Genomic DNA, 19,330 nt, shown 5'->3' with positions numbered 1-19,330 from the left:
CGACTCAGTTTACATATAAATGATATGTTTTGAAACGTTGACACTGTTTATGTACTACATCCAACAAACAATGATAAAAACGGGGTTTTCCATGGTATGGGCCCTTTAATTTCTATTTCCAAGTATTACATTTTTCTCACATTTAAAACAGCAGTGTTCTCAGATATACAAACAAATGAAATATGAAATACTTTTTACAAAACTCTTGAAATATTTAGTCGTGATTCCTTTGTATAAATAATAAATCAGTTAACAATGTTAAAACATAAATAGGATAAATAAACATTCTAGACAGTAACTGATAGGTGCATTATCACAGGTAAACACGGGCTCTTAGAACAGCACATATCTGAACATATGGGATCGTCTATTAAAAGGCAGGTCAGTGAGGCTCTGTTGCTACATGTTATAATCAGCTTGATGTGGTCATGTCAGGTGCAGTGAGATCCTTCATAGCGAGAGTCCTGATGCTAATTTCAGTTGTAAAAGCAGCTCAAGTATATCAGCGGCCTTGATATTAGCATTAGCATAGCGTTAGCTATGTTTTGGACTCAAACCACTGCATAAAGGGGATTAACAGATGGTACAAACTAGTCTTGACATAAAGTTTGGGTTTAACAAATAGGAGTCAGATAAAATGTTCTACTGAAATGCACTGAGGCTTTAGTTCCGCTTGCGGTTGTTAGTACTGTGTCATTTCCTTATTGTAGTCCTGGGCGAATTACAAGCTGACTGAGTGCATTATAGGTGTGAGTACAAGTCCTGCTGCGGTTTTCACTTCTCCTTGACAACAATATCTGCGACGCCATGAACTTGTGTGAGCTGCTGGCAGTCCAGAGAAGCTAGAAGTTTCCGTGGGCCGGGCAGGGTGGGAATGAACTTCTCCGTCATGGTGACTGTAGCATGACTGGCCACATCGCTAAGAGAGAAGGAGAGATCACGTCACCGTCAAACACAAATATTCATAATTTGCGCATCACATGTGGGAAAAAACTGTGAAACTGGATAAGAACATGGATTAGAGCTGATGAGATGAATATAAGAGTGTTCTCCTTGGTTAAAGTCTACTGTTTTATCCATCCAAAGCACGTCTCAACCCTGAACATAGTGTTTTTTTGTTATGGATGATTATCAGCATCAGTACTGGTCAGAAAATGGCTGCAGGGCTTTCGACAAGTGCTGTAATTGAGTACAACAGCACCATCGTCTGGACAAAAAGCTGCTTAATAGTCAGTTAAAGGAATAGTTTGACCATAGATTTACACAAATTTCTCTCTTCAATCAGCCAAGACTGTGTTTGGTGTCCGAAGTTTGCTGCTTTACCTTTGCACTGGAGCTACAAGGCTAACATAGCTAACAGGTAACTGAGTGTAAATATGTCGCTGCACCAATTAGCATCCAAACTACATGCCTACATTGGCTGGGTAACAGATGCAGCCATCTTGAAGCCTTTCCTCATTTTTTTGCTAAGCTAAAGAAGCAAACTTTGGATAACAAACATCAAACTGCTTTGAAAAATTGGTGGAATTCCTTGTTAAATTCATAGTTTGGCAGATTTACACACCTGTCATCCCAAATGTAGTTGATCGGCATCAGTAATTAATCGGAATAGAAAAACAGTTTTAATTTTTTTTTTTTTTTTGCTTGAGTAAATCGCTAAGATGTAACCAGAAGACATTCAGAGTGGTTTCATTTTGAAACGTGACCCTGCTAGAAAAACCAGCATAGACCAGCATCGCTATTCAACAGAAAAAACAGCATATGTTGTGTTTTGATGCTGGTCAACCAACACGACCATGCTGGGGTGACAAGCTAAACTAGAACCAGACCAGCACAAACCAGCTTACACCAGCATGAAATGCTTGCTGCGCTGAATTGTTCACAGTTGTGGTGATAGAAACCAGATGTCTGAAGTGTTTAATACATCTAAAAGCTCCCTCACCAGAAGTTATCACATGAAATGGTTTGGTATACTCTGCCTGATGTCTTGGACATTGTTTAGTGCTATTCATGGTGGAGAGGTACATGCAGGGCTTTACGAGGAATAGGCCCTGAAGAAAACTTTACTTTGCACCAGGTTCACTGGTGGTAATGGGAGTTACATAAAATAGTTATGTTTGTGTTGTTGACATTGTGACCCCTGGTTTCTATCAGGACCACTGTAAAGAAATTCGAGTCAGTTAAGCTTCTCTGCAGTCTTATCACTATGAATGACGTTGTTTATGTCTCAGTGATTGAATTCCGGAGAAAAACTGGTAGAATTTCCCATTTAAGTCAGTTAAAGGTCCAATAAGAGCAGAGTGTATCTTACCCATAGGAGATCTCTCTGACGTTCTGCAAGCCCAGACCCTCAATGCGGAACTTCACGTTCTTCAGCATGCGTGGCAGGGGGTTCTTAAACACAAATTTAGCTGCCATCTCTTTCCCCACCACAGCGTCCCCTAAAGGCTGTAATCACATAAACAACACAGTTTCAGTCAGCTCAACGGGCAGGCCCTTTTGACCCAGCAGTAGCAGCTAGTTAAATCGCAAACTCATGTTAGATAAGTATCTAAATATGAAAAGACAAAGCCCTGGATTATGATTTGTGGTTACGGAGTGCATTGCACAGGGGCAATTACATATTTATATATTTAAAAATCATATTTAAAAATCAACATTTTTTCCCATGTCTACAAAACAGCCCTTCAGTGTCTGGAAAGCCTGGTTGGTTGGTTGGTTTACAAATGTGTCTACACCTCCTTGCCACAGTGATAAAACATAAGTTTACTTCCTCTGTGAAAACAAACGGACTGAAAACGGCAGCATGGTGCTAATTTGCAGTATGCTAAGGCAGCTGGGTCTGTAGGGAAGGAGAAAAAAGAGTGAGGCAGTTAAGGACTTACAGTGATTATAATGTCTGGCGTGCGAAGTCGGAAGTTGAACTGAGTGGCCAGAACCTGGTTGGTCTGAGTGACCCGTCCAGCCAGGGTGAGCATCAGCGCTGCCTGGTCCACCAGCTGGTCCTTATAGTGAGCATACTCAAGAGTCCACTCCATGGTCTGGACTATAGAGGGGTAAAGAGAGAGAGGCTTAGAGACTAGGAAAGGCCCTGAGAAAGTCTACATTAGTGAGGCACAGTATGCTAATGTGTTAATTATATTAAAGCAACATGCTTTACAATATACTAACCCCTTAAACAACTAAAATACTAGGGCTTATTATTCAGTAATTACAGGGACATCCATGCAAACTAGTTGAGCTATTCTAAGGTTATAAAACTTTGGGCATTGGCGAGCGATGTGCTTCGGTTAAAGGTTGGCCTGCATTATTTTGACCAAAACTTTTGTTGGATTACATGAATGCTTGCTTCATCAGTGCACCCACAGAAAATCTGGAGTGAGTGATGAAGGGGTCATGTCCCTACCAATGTTTAGAGGGGAGTGAACTGTCCTTCCTGACAATTCCCACTTAATGCAACCTTGTGACTTTGCGTTTTAACAGAGTGTTGTCATTGTTTTAGGTTGTTAATGTTGGGAACTGGACTTCTTGACAGGTCTTTAAGCACTTGGGCACCATAAATGCATAGGAAACACAGTCCGTATAGTCCACAACATGTTTTACAGCTAACCATCAACCGCACTACATGCATCCTTTAGGCTAACATTAGCTAGCCATATGCCATCTTTTTATGGTTGTGAATTGCAAATGATTTTGATAAACTGAAATCCCAGAGCAGCCAGCTGGTTGGCTAGGTGTAGCTTGGCTGTTATCAATAAGCTACCTAGTGCACAAACTGCAGACTCTGTGCTTGAGAGTGTTTGAGAGTGTTCAGTTTTTAGACTTTCTGTGCGGTGCACTTTCAACTCAAGTTATATGTTCATATGTTGATATAAAGTTTGGGAGGGTGGATTGGAGGTTGGGGAGAAACAGAAATGGATCTGAGGGCCAGACTCTCACCTTCATTGGGTTTGAGCTCTACCAGCACGTCATCTTTCTTCACCGTGGCCTTGAGAACTCCAGTGTAGTACATGACTGCCACCTGGCTATGGAGGACGGTACTGCGTGGCTCCGAGCTGTTGTTTTTCAGAACGATGGACAGCTCGGCGTCTTCGCCCATACGTGGCCCCTGGCCTTCCATACTGACCTCTACAGTCACGTCCTTGGAGCCTGCGATAGCGTAGGTGTCAGGTTTGGAGCCGTAGCGAGAGGCTGTTTCCACGGCGATCCGCTCCTCTTCGGAGCCTATAGTGGACAGTGCGAAGATGAGAGATTTAAAACCCAGGAGCATAAAGCTTCAAATGCACCAATCCTACTCAGGCTTGGATGAACAGATTTGTTGGCCTTTGGCCAAGCAGGTTATCTAAGCTACAAGTTCTTCTTCTATGCAGATACTTATAAATATACTTATATTTAAGTGTATATTTACATATATGGCATATTATGATGTATAGGTACTTACATATACGGAATACATATGGGATATATATAGCACATGTTATTATTACATATAGTTAATCATTAAGCTTTTAATGCGGCATTGATGGCTTCAAACAGCTAAAAAACAATGCCAGGCAATATACATAAATAGGCACGATGTCAGGCACCGGCCCTGTGTATGTTTGTGGGTGGGTTTATTCACCTTCTGGGTGTTTGTAAAGGTGCGTGATGTCCTCTCTCTCATCAGAGCCCACAGCTTTGGTGCTGATGGAGCGTCCAACCACATTCTTCTCACAGTAAATCTGACTGAAAGTGCCATTAGCATTCCTTTGCCAATAGATCTTATCACTGTTCACCTGCAAAACATACAAACCCCAACTATAACACATCTTTAAGTAAATAATAACGTAATTAAAAATGAAAAAATAAAATCAGAATAAAAATCAAGAAAATAAAAATGATTGGCAATTAATACATTATATATACATATATAATGGTTGGTGCATTTCTACAGTGTGCATCAGGGCAAAGGTGAGAAAATCAGAGCTGGTGTGAAATAGCCTGTAGGACTGAAGAACAAGTTCGACAATCTCAACATGCTTTAGAAAAACACAGACAGGAAAAGGGCTGCAGGGTGTTCACATGAACAGATTCACAACAGCCACTGCAACAAACAGATTTACAAGATCAGACCTGCAGATAAAACGCAGTGCAAAGTTCTATAGATAAGATGAATAAAACCACAATATTTTATCTCCACTGACTATCAAATTCTTGAAGTCATTGCAGAGTGAAAGTATAATAATTTTCAAAATTAACAGCTGATCAAAGTTAAAAACAAATAATTAGATAAATTGAATGACCAAAATCTGTAAAATAATACTTCAGACTTCTTATTTTAGACTCTAAACAGTCACTGCTGTGATATCTGTATATTTGATCTAATAAATTAATATCTGGTCTTTAGTGGTAGTGGTCAGAAAGTAACCAATGACCAGGGTTGGGATTATCGGAATACAAGTATAGTGAAAGTGTATTCAGAATATAGAAATTATATAGAAATTAGTATCTGTCAGTGTTACTGAGCTCTGCTAAAGCCTGAGTAGACTGATAAATCAATGTGATGATCAGTTATTAATCTCAGTGTTACTGAGCTCTGCTAAAGCCTGAGTAGACTGATAAATCAATGTGATGATCAATTATTAACCTCAGTGTTACTGAGCTCTGCTAAAGCCTGAATAGACTGATAAATCAATGTGATTGTCATTTATTAATCTCAATGTATGATACAGGCCCAGTAGACTGACCTCAGCGAAGACGAAGGGAGCATCGTATTTGAGGTAAACCTGTCCGTTCCGGATGGCGGTCACTGAGGCCGGGCCGCAGCAGAATGAACCCTGACTGGTTTCCTGAGGAGTAGCGTCCACAACCTGCCAACCTCCCATACCGGCCGGCAGGTCAGGACGAGACATCCAACAGTCATTCCACACATGGAAATTCCTTCAGAGGGAGAGAGAGAGAGAGGAGGGGGTCAATAAAAGGGTTGAGAGAAGAACAGCACTGTTCTCCTAATACCTCTTACTTCTTGTGCAAGCCCAGACACCTCACACCAGAAATCTTCCACCTGGTATGTTTTTTTAACCCTGTAAATCCTTAAATTCAAATGCGTCGACACTTCAGTTCCACAGTTATAACAGCACAACTTACAATACTTTCACAATAATCACTGAATGATTGATAGTAGTTACTGAATAAGTTGACATAAGGCTTAATGTAAGTTTCATCACAGCTCAGGGAGCACAGGCATGTCCTGATTTGTTCAGCAGATTACAAAAGAAGCAGAAATCAAACCGTGCTACGAAGCTGTGAATTAAGCTGGCAAAACGTTATGTCATTAACCACATTACGCCGCTTTTGTGTTGTGCAAGCAGTTTGATTCATGTTTCATTCAAATTCGTTCATTTGAATCATGATTCATTCAGAATCATTCTACCTGATACATTATTTATTGCTTAGTTTTATGGATGTCTGATGAGGAGCGCAGACACGTCCTGATTTGTTCAACAGATTAAAAAAAGCTTAAACCACGAGTGGTGAAGTAAGCTGGAAAATCATGCCGCTAATGACATTACGCTGTTTTGGTGCTACCACACAAGCAGATTGATTTGTGATTCATGTATCAGCACAGTATAAACCACACAAGGATAAATTACACATGTACATATTTGTTATTATGTAAGTACAAAGTGAAAAACAATTGTGTAAATATAGATTTGAGGACATGCCAGTCATTTTTTTCAGTCAAATGCTTGTTTCCACTCAAAAGAGTTGTTCTTTGGTTGTGCAACCTGATGTTCCATTAACGACTAAAAGATATTATATGACAGTTTACATCATCTTATGGACTCTTATGACATCTTATGAGCACAGCTCATCTATTGCCTCACTGTCTTTGTAATACACTCTGTGAAAATGAATCATGATTCATTTTTCAGTCACTGGCTCTGTAACGTCACTCTGAGGTGTGTGTCTGACCTGACCCTGTCCTTGTGTACATATGATGACAGTGAAATGTGTTAAATCAGTGAGGTGTGTTTGTACCAGACAGAGTCAGCGTTCAGCTCGTCAATCGGCTCCATCTTCTCATCCAAATAAACATCAGTCGTCAGGGAAACGTCTGTGTCATGGGCGGAGCTGAAGTTTGTCACGCTGCGGGTGGGGATTCCTAAACACCTGAGCACTGAGAGAGAGAGAGAGAGAGAGAGAGAGAGAGACGTATATTACTTACAAGCAATAACACTAGTTTCAAATGTGTACATACTACATTACTTAAAGGGGAACTCCACTGATTTTGCAAAATTTCTTAATCATTCAATGGTGCAAATGTAAACAAGATCATTCATCGAGTGGTTTGGTGTGAAATGCAAAATGTATCGAGTCAGAATTGTTCACCATTATAGTATTAGGAACCAGACGTCTAAAGCATTTACTCTAAAAGCTACATCCCGTTAAGTCATTACACAAAATGGTTATGAATGCATTACTTGATACCTGAGATGTTGTTTTGTGATAGTTTTGTTAGAACGTTTTGGCCTAAAATGTATTTTTAATATAAACTATAACTCCAGGATCACTTCTGTTTCTTCTCAAAACCGCATTCTCAACTGAGATCAATGCGTACAAGCTAACATGCTTTTGTTGTTATTAGCCTGTAGCTACAGCCGTTCAACACATATTTTTGAATTTAGCACTATTTTACCTTTATCACATCTAAAAACTTATAAGACATTAAGTTCACTGCTCATTTTGGATAGCAGATAAAATGGTGATATTTGTAGTGCAGACATAATGACATCTGGTTCCAAGTACTAAAAGGGTGAACAGTTTTGACTCTCGAAAGGCACATTTCACACCAAACCACTCTGAATGATTTTGTTTTACATCCAAACCTTACAATGATTAATTTTGCAAAATCGGTGGAATTCCCCTTTAATAGGAGAAGCAAAAAACATTCCTAAGTTTCAGTTAGTTTCTATTAGGATTTTACGTCATTCTGGGCCATTTATAGTGGTCAGTTTGTCCAATAGAATGCGTTCATACAGTCTCTGCTCTCGTATTGTCCCCCTACCTGTGGTGGTGACCCCAGAGAAGACCCAGCACTGTCCGTATTTGACAGGTGACCCTTTGTTTTTTTGGTACTGTTTCAGTATGTCCACGCTGCCACTCCAGGCTGTAGGAGATGTACCAGCCGCATAGTTCCCCGACCAGTTCCCCTCCAACACGCCCTGATCATCAGGAGAGTTCACCTGACACAGAAAGAGAGAGAAAGAGAGAGAGAGAGAGAGAAAGAGAGAGAGAGGCACAATGTTACACACAAAGACTCTAGTACTAAAATAAATGAATGTACCAGCAAATCCATACAGTGTATCCATATACATGGTTTCGGGGACAGACAGAGTGCTGGACTGTAGACTAGAAATGGTGCTTGTTGCTTGAGACACAGATTTAAAATAGTTTTGAGATAAGCTTATTGCCAATTGTTTAAAATCCTTTCATGGTGGAGAGGTATTTACCGCTTTTTAACCATCATTAACGTTACATATGAAAACTCAGAACACAGTGGCGGTCCACTGGTTTTATGGATAGTAAATAAAATGTCTTTATTTGTGTTGTAGACATGGTGACCCCTGGTTCCTATCACCACCACTGTAAAGAAACCAGAGCTGGGGCGTTTCTCTACAATGCCCTGCCTGTAACCACTCACCATGGCAGACACCACCCTGGCCACATTAACAGGGTCTCCCCAGCCGGACGGAGGGGTCCGACTCTGCTCCAGCACAAACAGACACACGGCCAGGATCCCATCAGCAAACTGACCACAAGAAGAGAGACACAGGACAGTCATAAACAGACACAGACACGGGAACATTCCTGCACTTATGTGCTTGTGTTTCGATGCATGCTATGGCTAATATGTTAATGTGACACATTCTGCATGTGGCCAATCATTAACGGCTGACTGGTCACTCTATAGTCAACTTTACTGAAAAGTAAACAAGAAAAGAGAGTAAAATAGGCCCTGTGTAGAGGTTTTATTCTGCACCCTGGGGATTATGGGTAATCAGTACCTGTCCAAAGTTCCACGTTCTGGCTCCAATCTGACTGTCTGTTCCGTAGTAGATCATCCCCATGTCATTCAGAACATACTCGTTCCTCTCATCCTCATTGTCCATGTATACAGAGTCATCTGAGAGAGAGACAGAGAGAGATAGAGAGAGAGAGTGAGAGAGAGCAGGAAAACAGATTTGTTGCACTACTCATCCTTCAGTGTCCATCATACTTTTACTCCTCGCTCCCACTCTGTCAGTGCATACCTTCACACCAGGGGTTAAACAGCATGTAGATGTCGTTGTCAGGGTTACGGGGTGATGTGGCGTTCCCTTTAGGTGTCTGTGTTGCCACGGTGAGCTCATACCGACCAATAACAGCAGTGGGCAGGGAGTTGACAGACAGTTTGATTTTGTTGCCTTTCTTTTCCGTTATTTTGGCCTCCCAGCAATTGTCCTGCAAGTCCTCCACGAGAGGAATAATCACTAAGGTGCCCTTCGACAAAATTGGAGTCGGGCCTGTAACACACACACACACACACACACACACACACACACACACATACAGGTTACACATGACTGATACTGACATCAGCACTAATGTGGACTCAGTGTGTAGATGCACTGTACAACTTGTACAAAATGCACCAGCACAGACCTTTATGAAAACAGGAACAAAGCGCACATCAGCCCTGTTTTTAAAAATGTGTCTTTTAGAGTAGAGTTTAGTTCTTTTATTTGTTTTTAAATCTCCAAATGAAATGTCTCTCTGTTCAGGTTCCAACATGTGATCTTAGATCAGCAGACATTGGCCTTCAGCAAATACCATGCACAAATAACAGAAAAGTAAAGAGGCCGTCAAGCTGGGTTCCCACTAGAACATGTGAAAACGTGTCTGTTTTAATAGATATTTTAATCAAAATGAGACCCTTTTTGTGTATTTATCATTTTTTTTATTTAACTTTGTGATTGTCTCAGTTCATGCGAATAAATACTCTTTAATTTAGTTTGCTTTCTTTTTTGTTATAGTTAGCATTATCGCCTGTCTGTGAAGCATGTTGAGCTCCTGCCTGTATAAAAAGTGCTCTATGAAATGTATTATTATTATTATTATTATTATTATTATTATGACTGCAAATGCAGTTGTTTGGTGTATGAAGTTACTTATTTAGTTGTACACTGGCTATGAGGCCAATCCAGCTAATAAGTAATGGAAGCCTATGTACACAAATTAGCATTCTGCAAACTACATGCCATCATTACACGCTTGCCTTAAACTGTGTCAAGTATTTAATCTCTAATAGACATGCTTATGTGGTTTCTGACACTGTGTGACATACTGTTGTCTATAAAAACGGACAAAAGCAGAGACTAAATTCAGTCTTCTGCTACTGCTGCTTTTAGCTAGCCGTCCATTTTTATAGATAACAGTCTGTCACAGTTTTCACAGTGCTAACGAGTGGCTGCAAGCTTCCATTGCTTCTTAGCTACATTAGAAGCAAACATCAGACACAAAACACTGGCTGATCTTGGCTGATGGACTATATTCAGGGGTGGCAGAAATGTATAAATGTGATTTTTTTGGCCAAATGGTAGCAGTCTCAGTGCGCAGTTTAAAGTCACTTAATTCGCGCCTCTCATTGTCACTTGCATCCTCCTCCAGTCTTTATCTCTCTCCCTCTCTCACACGCTCATACTTTTTTGTTTCTGTGAATTGTGGGGACATTACATAGACTTTTATTAATTTCTTGGAGACTTACCCAAACGTTAACCAGAACTACCACTAGCCCTTGTGGTCCCCACAAGGAAGAACGCTGTGGTCCCCACAACATAAGTATAAAAACAGGCTTTGGTCCCCAAAACGTAGCACAAACCTGGCACGCATACACACACACACAAACACACACACACCACACACACACACACACCATACATAGATATTCTTCATAGTTTATTTTTTCACAGTTAAAAATACCACCAAAACTGTGGTGTATTTATAACTGTAAATGTATACTATCCTCCCTCACACAGCGCACACACACACACACACACACGTACACACACACACACACACACACACACACACACACACACATACACACACCCAAACACACAAAGCAGAAATTTGGAGTCATTCCCCACAACTCATGACTGCAGGCCAGTGTTTCCTTGACTACAGAAACAAAACAACTCAAACACAAAAATACTGAGTAAACAAGATCCTGCAGAAAATAATCTACAGTTCTAACAGAAAAAGAGAAAGACCAAACACAATACACACTCCTCACACACACAAACACAAAACAGACAATCACACACATACACACTCCTCACAAACACAAAACAGACAATCACACACATACACACTCCTCACACACACAAAACAGACAATCACACACATACACACTCCTCACACACACAAACACAAAACAGACAATTACACACATACACACTCCTCACACACACAACACAAAACAGACAATTACACACATACACACTGAGGTTTGTTCCCAACATATCAAGCTAATAATCTCTGCTGTCATACAACAGAAAGTTTGGGCACCTCCTGTACGGAGAACACACTTCTGCACACTTTCATGTAAAGTTACTGTTTATTTGCTGAATTTAACATATTGAAAATAAATAAATAAATAAAATGTGGGCTGTGCATAAATTATAGTACAATTTGTATTTTATATTTTATTTTTTTCAATATGTTAAACTCAAAAGCAAATAAATAGAAATTATGCACTAAAATGTGCAGAAAAATGCCATATTAAAGTGTGTTCTCTATGGAGCAGGGGTGTCAAACTCAACCACTAAAAGGGCCATAATAAAAAATCACAACGAATCCGTGGGCCAGCTGTGCTTTTATTTTATTTTTACTTACCATTTTGCTGTGACCCCAGCTGGCCATTGTTTATTCAAAATATGCCAAAACTACAACAGCGCAAAATAAATACTGAATACCTGAACGATTCAAAAATGATTTTAAATAAAAAATAATTGTTTTATTTAAAATAACAGACTACATTAGCTGCAGATCACTGTCAAACCTGTCTTGAACTGGATACCTGGCATCTTTTGTGGTGCTGTCCCATAGATCATTGTTGGGAAGGGGTGGGAGCACACATTACATTGCAGTGCATGCTGGGAACTGTAGTGCAGTTCATGATGAAATGGCCTAATATTACTAGAAAATTAAAGTCATTTTGCGGGCTGAATAGGATTGTGCCACGGGCCTGACTTGGCCTTGTGTTTGACACATGGGCTCTAGAGGATGTGTTGATGACCTTATTTTCCCTTAGAAAATCAACAAACCAGTTTTGTTTTTGACTGGGGGGTGTTCAAACTTTTGCATACGACTCTGTGACTGTTACCCTTAATGCCCATGTATTGGGTCACTCACTCGTGGTAATCACAGTGGGGACTCTGAAGTTGTGCTGTCGTTCTGTAGTTGGCGTCACGCCCATTTTAGGAACACCAGGTCTGAGCTGGTTTTCTCTTAGAGAAAAATGCCGTTTCGGAAATCGCGTCATGCGCCTTGTGCTGAACAAATCTGTTCCAAAGCCCATATATACATTTTCCTCAGACGCTCTGAATAACAAGGCCATTAAGAAAATACCCCTCACAAAACCAGCAAGCTCTGCCAGACGTGGTAGTTTAGAAGCTTCGGCAGTTTTAGGCTGCAGTTTGAGTTTCCGTTGAAGTTCTGAGATTTAATGCGACCTCATTTCGATGCGCAGGAGTGTTCGCTTGCCTGTAGCATGTATGTAGTGTCCTTCTGATTTAGACTGCTAAACAATCTCATAATTCAGAAGGAAAAATGTACACAGAATAAAACGAATCGCCTTTGGAACTTTTCGGTTTGCTGCAAGACAAGACAGCGGCCATTTCTAAAGATTGGCTTTCATTTTTCTCGTAGAGAAGAGCTATTAAAACGTACCTAGTCTGAGCTCAAGGTGTAGTTTGTCTGCCGTGGGGTCAAAAGGTCTTGAGAGCTCGATCCACATCTGGAAGGTCTGCCCCCTGCGGATGATGAAGTTATCGCCATGGTAACGGTCTGTATGATGCTCAACACGATTTGGACCCGTTTTAGACTTCAGGAGGTCCACCGAACGGACTGATAACAAAAACTCTGAGAGAGAGAGAGAGAGAGAGAGAGGGAGAGAGAGAGAGACGATCAATAAAGATAAAAAGATTAATACAAATTGCAAAGATTAATAAAAGGCATAAAGATTTTTTGATAAACAAAAACATTTTGAATGTGAGAAATTGAGGAAAGGATGTATGAATGAATGTAATATTGCAATATTACACACTATTAATCACACGTCTCACAGTAGGAATTTATCATGGTTGACGTTTTATAACAATATTGTATCGTTGCACTGGAGGTTGTGCTCTGATGCCTTTACACTACTTCTCCCATGATGCACTGCAGTCAGCAGTCCTTTGCCTCTTACCGTCTAACTCGTGCCCGGCTGTGGGCGGTTTTTCCCCACCGTCGTCTGTCGTTGCAGTCACCACCGTGTCGGTGCCGTCGTGTTCGTCGCTGGCTTTGCGGCAGCAGCAGGGGCAGATTTTCCTGAACCACCTTTTACACGCCCCCTCCTGTTTGTCCTCCTTCTTCTCCTCCTCCTCGGGCTCATCCCACCGGAGGGTGACATCCGGAAAACGGCCCACCATGGAGTGGCTTCTGACCTCAGCAGGCATGCTGAGGAAGAGGAGGAACAAAGGGTGAAGAGGAGGGACAACAGAAGAACATAAACACATAAACATTGTAATACATATACATAAGCATAAATACATAAACGTTACGAGGTTTACATTAGAAAGGAATACAGCACAAAACAACAGAAAAACAGATTCAAAGTGTGATAGAATTATGTAGGCAGGTGTTTCATCATCTGCCTGTTGTCTCCTATTATAGCTGTGTTTTTGAGTTAAGCCATTTCTTCCATTTTTCTTATATTTTATCTTTCTCCCTGAAGCCTGTAACATATAACATTTGTGTGGGTTTATATATAAAAACAGTCTAATTTACTGGTACATGACCTGTCTTTGTTCCTTAAACAGGCTGTTTTTGTTTCTGTGCCTTTAAGACTGGTATATGGAAATGACCCCTTCTGATTGGCTGCTCTGTATTGTGCCTCATTTAAAAACAGTCCAGGCTGAAACACTGCTTATAACTTCAGCGTGAATGGGCAGCGCTAAACTGCTGTTGGCTGAATAACAGATATGCAGTATTAAGATTCTGGTTTTGTTTTGGCTTAGTTTACACAAATTGGAGTGAACAGTATGTTTAAAAATGTCTAATGATATTACATACTCTTTTGTTAAAAAAAACAAGAATTTTTTCTACGATACGGGCCCTTTAACTGGTTTATTCTTAGTATCGGACCGTTGTCTGTGGTAATCAATCTTATACTCAGGATATAGCAGAGCTTTTGCTCAGTAACTACAAAAAGGACCTCAGTATTTACCCTGGAATTAATATGTACACTATGTAGTTATGAAGTGTGGGCTTCAAATAGATGCTCAGGGTTTGAGGGGTTAAACTTACCTAAAAACCTTTAAGCATATAATTATACTGTATGATAGATGACTGTGTACTTAGAACAGGACGATCAGAAATGAGCAACCAATAAAACTTTAACATTTCAGTGATAATGTAAATGCTGATGAAACGGTCAACTGAAGCCTGAATGAAAAGGAAAACCTGACTGAGACAATATTACGAGAATCATTGAGTACACTGTTTGTTTTCTTTTGGGGGATCATTAATCCCTTTTCTTACTTTGTCTCTTCTGATCTCTTTATCCTTCCTTTCTTTCTCTCTCTGCTTTAATCTTGTCCTGCCAGCTACTTGGACATTCTTGAGTCTCTCACTCACAATAGCTCTTGCATTTTTCTCCCTCACTATCTGTTACTACACAGAAACCAGGGCCATGTTAGTAAAGTTGGATGCAGATGGAAGAGCAGCTTTTGGCTGTAACTAACATACATCAGCACTCTTATTCTGAGAGGATTTGGACACAAGGCCCACGCTGGACACAGAACAAGGTCTCTGATAACCAAGTATAAAGCAGGACGCTCCATACAAATGACCTGCGTGTTATTCCTGGGTATTATTTTCAGAATAATGCCAAAACTCACACATTTTATCCCCTTTTTGTGATGCCAGTGCACAACAACATAGTGTGTAAACCATCTTTGGGCCAAAAGAGTTTCAATATGCACTTTTAGTGCTTAAAATTGCACAGAATCGTTTTGACAAAACCGCTGTTAAGTTACTATTGGAAGTTCAATCAACTCAGAACTTTAAGGCAGCCTGATAATTCACGTTTTTAAGTTCAAATAAAAAAAAATATTTTTAGAGGATTGCTCTCTCCAGACATTCTGGTCCTACGAGAAAAATTCTTTTGTTATCTTCTATCTTAATGAAATATAATTATAAAATGCATAATATCACATTTCATCTCCCACCACCTATTATTGAGAGACAATGCTAGAATATTGTTGTTCACTCTGAAATGCTTTAGAAGAAAAATGCATAATTGTTTCCCATTAACACTGACTTTAAATATTATGATGAATCGCAATACAGGATCTGGAGAAAAGGACAATAAAGTGGTATAAGCAGCCACACAGGGGCCCTGAGCCACCAGAGGGCCACATAAATATGTAGTTCTCTTCCTAAACAAAATGAATTTAGTATTTGTTTGCTTTCATTCGTGCATACAGAATAATACAGTTGCAGTAGTGGTTGGAGGCCCCTAAGGAGGACTCCACATAGGGCCTCCAAATGTACCAAACCAGCCCTGCATCTCTGCGTCACAGAAGCTTAAGGCACGGTCGATATCAGCACCTTTCAGAGCTGTCAGTCAGTGCCCTCATCTACATTTTAATCAGGATGGTTCTGTGCTGAAGATATGACTGAAAAATGAAAAGTATGTTATTTTATCTTATTCAATCATGAAAGGACCTTTCACACCCAGTGTTGTGACAATGTCGAGTGAAAACTGGAATGGCCAAGAGCTGAACTGGTAACAGTCATAGTTTGGGCATGCAGGACTAAAGGTGTGGTCTAGGGCTGGGGATTATTTAGATAACTTTAAGAGATGTTGAGAAAGCCATCTAAAACCTGCACACCAAACTGATCACTATGTGGTCCAGCAACTTATGCAGACACGCAGATAAACACACACTGGGCCATAGAGCCCTGGAGTGGCTGTAAAATCAGCAAGACCTGTCCCAGAAATGGTAGTTAGGCTTAGAAAATCATGGCGAGACTGGCAGCTTTGGTATATAGTATATATAGTATACTGATCAATACAGTGATTCTTCCAATGACATATTGTGTATATTTTATTTATTTTAAATATGTCCCATTTGAACATAGAATGTATTGACTGTATTGGCGTGTAGTCACCTGGACGGTCTATTAGGCCCAATGATCAGCAGTAACTAGTGCCTTTTACACAGTTACATGTTTGGTAGTAAAGGTTTGATGGCTTTATACTTACCAAAGTATTTTTTAGTGTATTGTGAGGAATCAAGTTTTTGGTTTAGCTCATGCTCTGCTTTGCTATAGTTCCATTTTTGTAAGTTGAGTTAATACACCAGAGAGAATAAGTGTAAATCTTTTGAAACATAAAACTATCGCTCTAGTTTTTTGCACTCCACTAAAACTATGTCATAGCAGACATAGCAGACATAGCAGACATAGCAGACACTTCCCGCACTTTCAGCAACAAGCTTGAGAAATATTCCCTGAGGGTTTGATGAAGGGACACAGAGAAATGAGACCATTAGGTTAAAGAGTCTGACTCTCAGATCAAATGGAAGCCTTAGCATATGGGCTAATGGCAGCCAATATCACCAGAGTCACCAAATTCTGCTTATATTTAAACATTAAACATGTTCTGTACTAGAGCTGGGCGATATGACAATATTTATCAATATTGTGATAAATTCCATCAAATATGTCAGAATATGCTTTTTCTGAGCATGTTGTAGACATAGCGAGTACTTCAAAACACTTCCCAACTGCATGCTTGATTAAAAAGAAAGCACAATTAGTCCTGCTTAATTGGAATTAGTGCAGCACAGTGAGTTAAATGTTCAATACAAGTGATTTGCTTCATAGTTTTTGATAATATTTTTAAAATGTGGCACTTAATCTGTTCTAATATCATGGTATTACATTTTGTCATGTCGCCCACCTCTATTCTGTACCATAGAATAATGCTGCTCAGAACCCATAATAGCTTGAACGCCAGATGAGAAAAGGTTCCGGGAGTTTAGCATCATAACATAACTGCATTGCAGCTTATAACATCTTATGGAGCCTTTCTCTCTCAGCCTGTGAATTATTTTACATTCTTTTTTTTTGTTATTGTAGTGACTAAAGTCCTCCTTGCGCTTGATTCTAGTTTAAATTCCACACAGCTCCCAGCTGAGAGTGCTGTACTTGTGTGGGACGGCGGATGTGTGATAATGAGAGTGAAGTCTGTGGTTGTGACCTAATCACTGAGTAATGCGAAGAATAAAACAACATTTATCAAGAGCAAGCCTTCTGCTGAAGACCTCCGCCAACACCTATAAAAGCACACGAACAGAAAGAAAAACACGCCACACCTCGAGTGGTTAAACCTGATGACTTATTGTTACTCTCGAGTAGTTTAAATGGCAAATTACCATATATATGATATATATATACACATATATACACATATAAATAAAGCAGATAACCAATACATAAGTTAGCCTGCTCCTAGTGCAGTGTTACTACTACAAGGGAATCTCATGCAGCACCGCCCACCAGACATAAGGATACATCACAATACAGGTAATACAGACTAATCATAACATGATTATCAGTAAGAAAACACTCCATGAAGAAGATACAATCATCTCAAATACAGTCTATTAAAAAGTTCAAAAGTTCAAAATATGCAAATTGCATATGTGTAATACTGAATAATTCATAGTATGTAATGGATAATTCATAGTAGTTGCTGAATAATCTGAAGTAGTTATTGAATAAGTTTTTTGTTGTTACTGAATCATTTATAGTAGTTACTGAAAAATGTATAGTAGTTTAAGGAGAATTCACAGTAGATGCATAGTAGTTAGTGAAATTAGTAGCTACAATAAAACTAATAATTCATAGTAGTTATTGAATAAATTACAGTAGTTACTGAATCTGTTAAAGTAGTTACTGAAAATGTCCTAAAATGATTAATGAATCTTACACTCCTCATGTGAATACATTTAAATGCTGTCTTTCTAAACAACTGGCATAAAGTTTCAGTTCATTTGAACATGCATCCTATAAACTGTAGATCTATGAAAATCACTCAAAGTAAACACTTAAGTACTATTAAGTTATAAAGCAGACTGAAAAGATTGTTCTTACTTGACTGTAGTGTCTGAGACCGGGTGTATTTGCTGTGTCTGTGTGTCTTTCTGCTTGCTGTTGTGCTCTAGTCTTTCACAGGCCTGTTTATACTCAGCGAAAGCCCTGCCTTCTTAGCCTCAGCCAGTCAGCTTCCACGCATAGAATTACAGAGCAGGCCCAGAAGATTTGTGAATGATCTGTCAGTAGACCTTCACTGTGCTCAGGCACTGAGTCATTTTGTAGGTAATTCTAAATGGTAAACCTGGCTCTCTGAACAGTTCACTACTAAAGACTCACAGTGCACTGAAAACTGTAGTGTAGTATTCTTAATTCTTTATTAATGACATACATACAGCACCAAGCAGAAATCAGAGACCCCTTTCATTTATTTCCTTTCCAATCAAAGCCGATAAAAACACGCTATTGATTTTTTCAGGAGACAGTTCTAAGCAGATTAGATATATTAACTTACATAAGAAAGGAGGAAGTCAAAAGAAAATAAGAGAAAAATCAGGAGTTTCCAAAAATGAGGGGAAAAAACCTTCTAGCAACCCCCTGCAAGACCTGGTAGTCCACCAAAACTGTCCCAATCAGATAACCAGCACTTAAAGCTTTCATCTTTAATTGAGAGGAGAAAATTAAGCTCCACTTTTGCTTCAGATCTAAAAAAAACACAGGTGTTTCTGTCCATCCTTCCACTGTGAGAAGACAACTCAGCGCTATGAGTCTGAACGGATGTGTAGCTGTCAAGAAGGTGTTCTCAAAACAGCGTACTGACCACCCCAGAGTCCAGACCTCAACAAAGTGTTTGGGATTACTTGGATTGTGAGAATCAGAAAATGCAACTAACTTCAACCCATCCCTGTGGATTTGAAAGCAAGTCTCCTGAAACAAGCTG

At 39.7% G+C, this 19,330-nt stretch overlaps 1 protein-coding gene across 1 annotated transcript; it reads right to left on the bottom strand.

Moving 5' to 3' along the window:
- Positions 1 to 85: 85 nt before the first annotated feature.
- Positions 86 to 18,522, bottom strand: tgm1 (transglutaminase 1, K polypeptide). Its single transcript, XM_036591896.1, has 14 exons — positions 18,451 to 18,522; positions 13,493 to 13,743; positions 12,973 to 13,164; positions 9,294 to 9,545; positions 9,048 to 9,166; positions 8,684 to 8,791; positions 8,048 to 8,225; positions 7,021 to 7,159; positions 5,727 to 5,919; positions 4,622 to 4,775; positions 3,940 to 4,224; positions 2,886 to 3,046; positions 2,312 to 2,448; positions 86 to 919 (listed from the first exon to the last, which is right to left on the bottom strand). Exons 2-14 carry the CDS (start codon positions 13,740 to 13,742, stop codon positions 775 to 777), a joined length of 2,313 nt encoding a protein of 770 aa, XP_036447789.1. The 5' UTR covers position 13,743; positions 18,451 to 18,522; the 3' UTR covers positions 86 to 774.
- Positions 18,523 to 19,330: the final 808 nt, after the last annotated feature.

This window comes from Colossoma macropomum, unplaced genomic scaffold, assembly GCF_904425465.1.
Source record: "Colossoma macropomum unplaced genomic scaffold, Colossoma_macropomum, whole genome shotgun sequence".
In the NCBI taxonomy this organism is placed as follows: Eukaryota; Metazoa; Chordata; class Actinopteri; order Characiformes; family Serrasalmidae; genus Colossoma; species Colossoma macropomum.
The sequence above is the reverse complement of the archived record's forward strand: the minus strand, read 5'-3'. Positions and strand labels throughout refer to the sequence as shown.

Bases quoted from the DNA above. Each gene is read 5' to 3' on its own strand.
- tgm1 (XM_036591896.1), bottom strand. From the start codon at position 13,742: ATGCCTGCTGAGGTCAGAAGCCACTCCATGGTGGGCCGTTTTCCGGAT. The intron at 8,226-8,683 runs GTGAGTGGTTAC...TTTCTGTGTCAG, and splicing joins CCAGGGTGGTGTCTGCCATG to GTGAACTCTCCTGATGATCA. The intron at 4,225-4,621 runs GTGAATAAACCC...TGTCCACTATAG, and splicing joins CCTTTACAAACACCCAGAAG to GCTCCGAAGAGGAGCGGATC.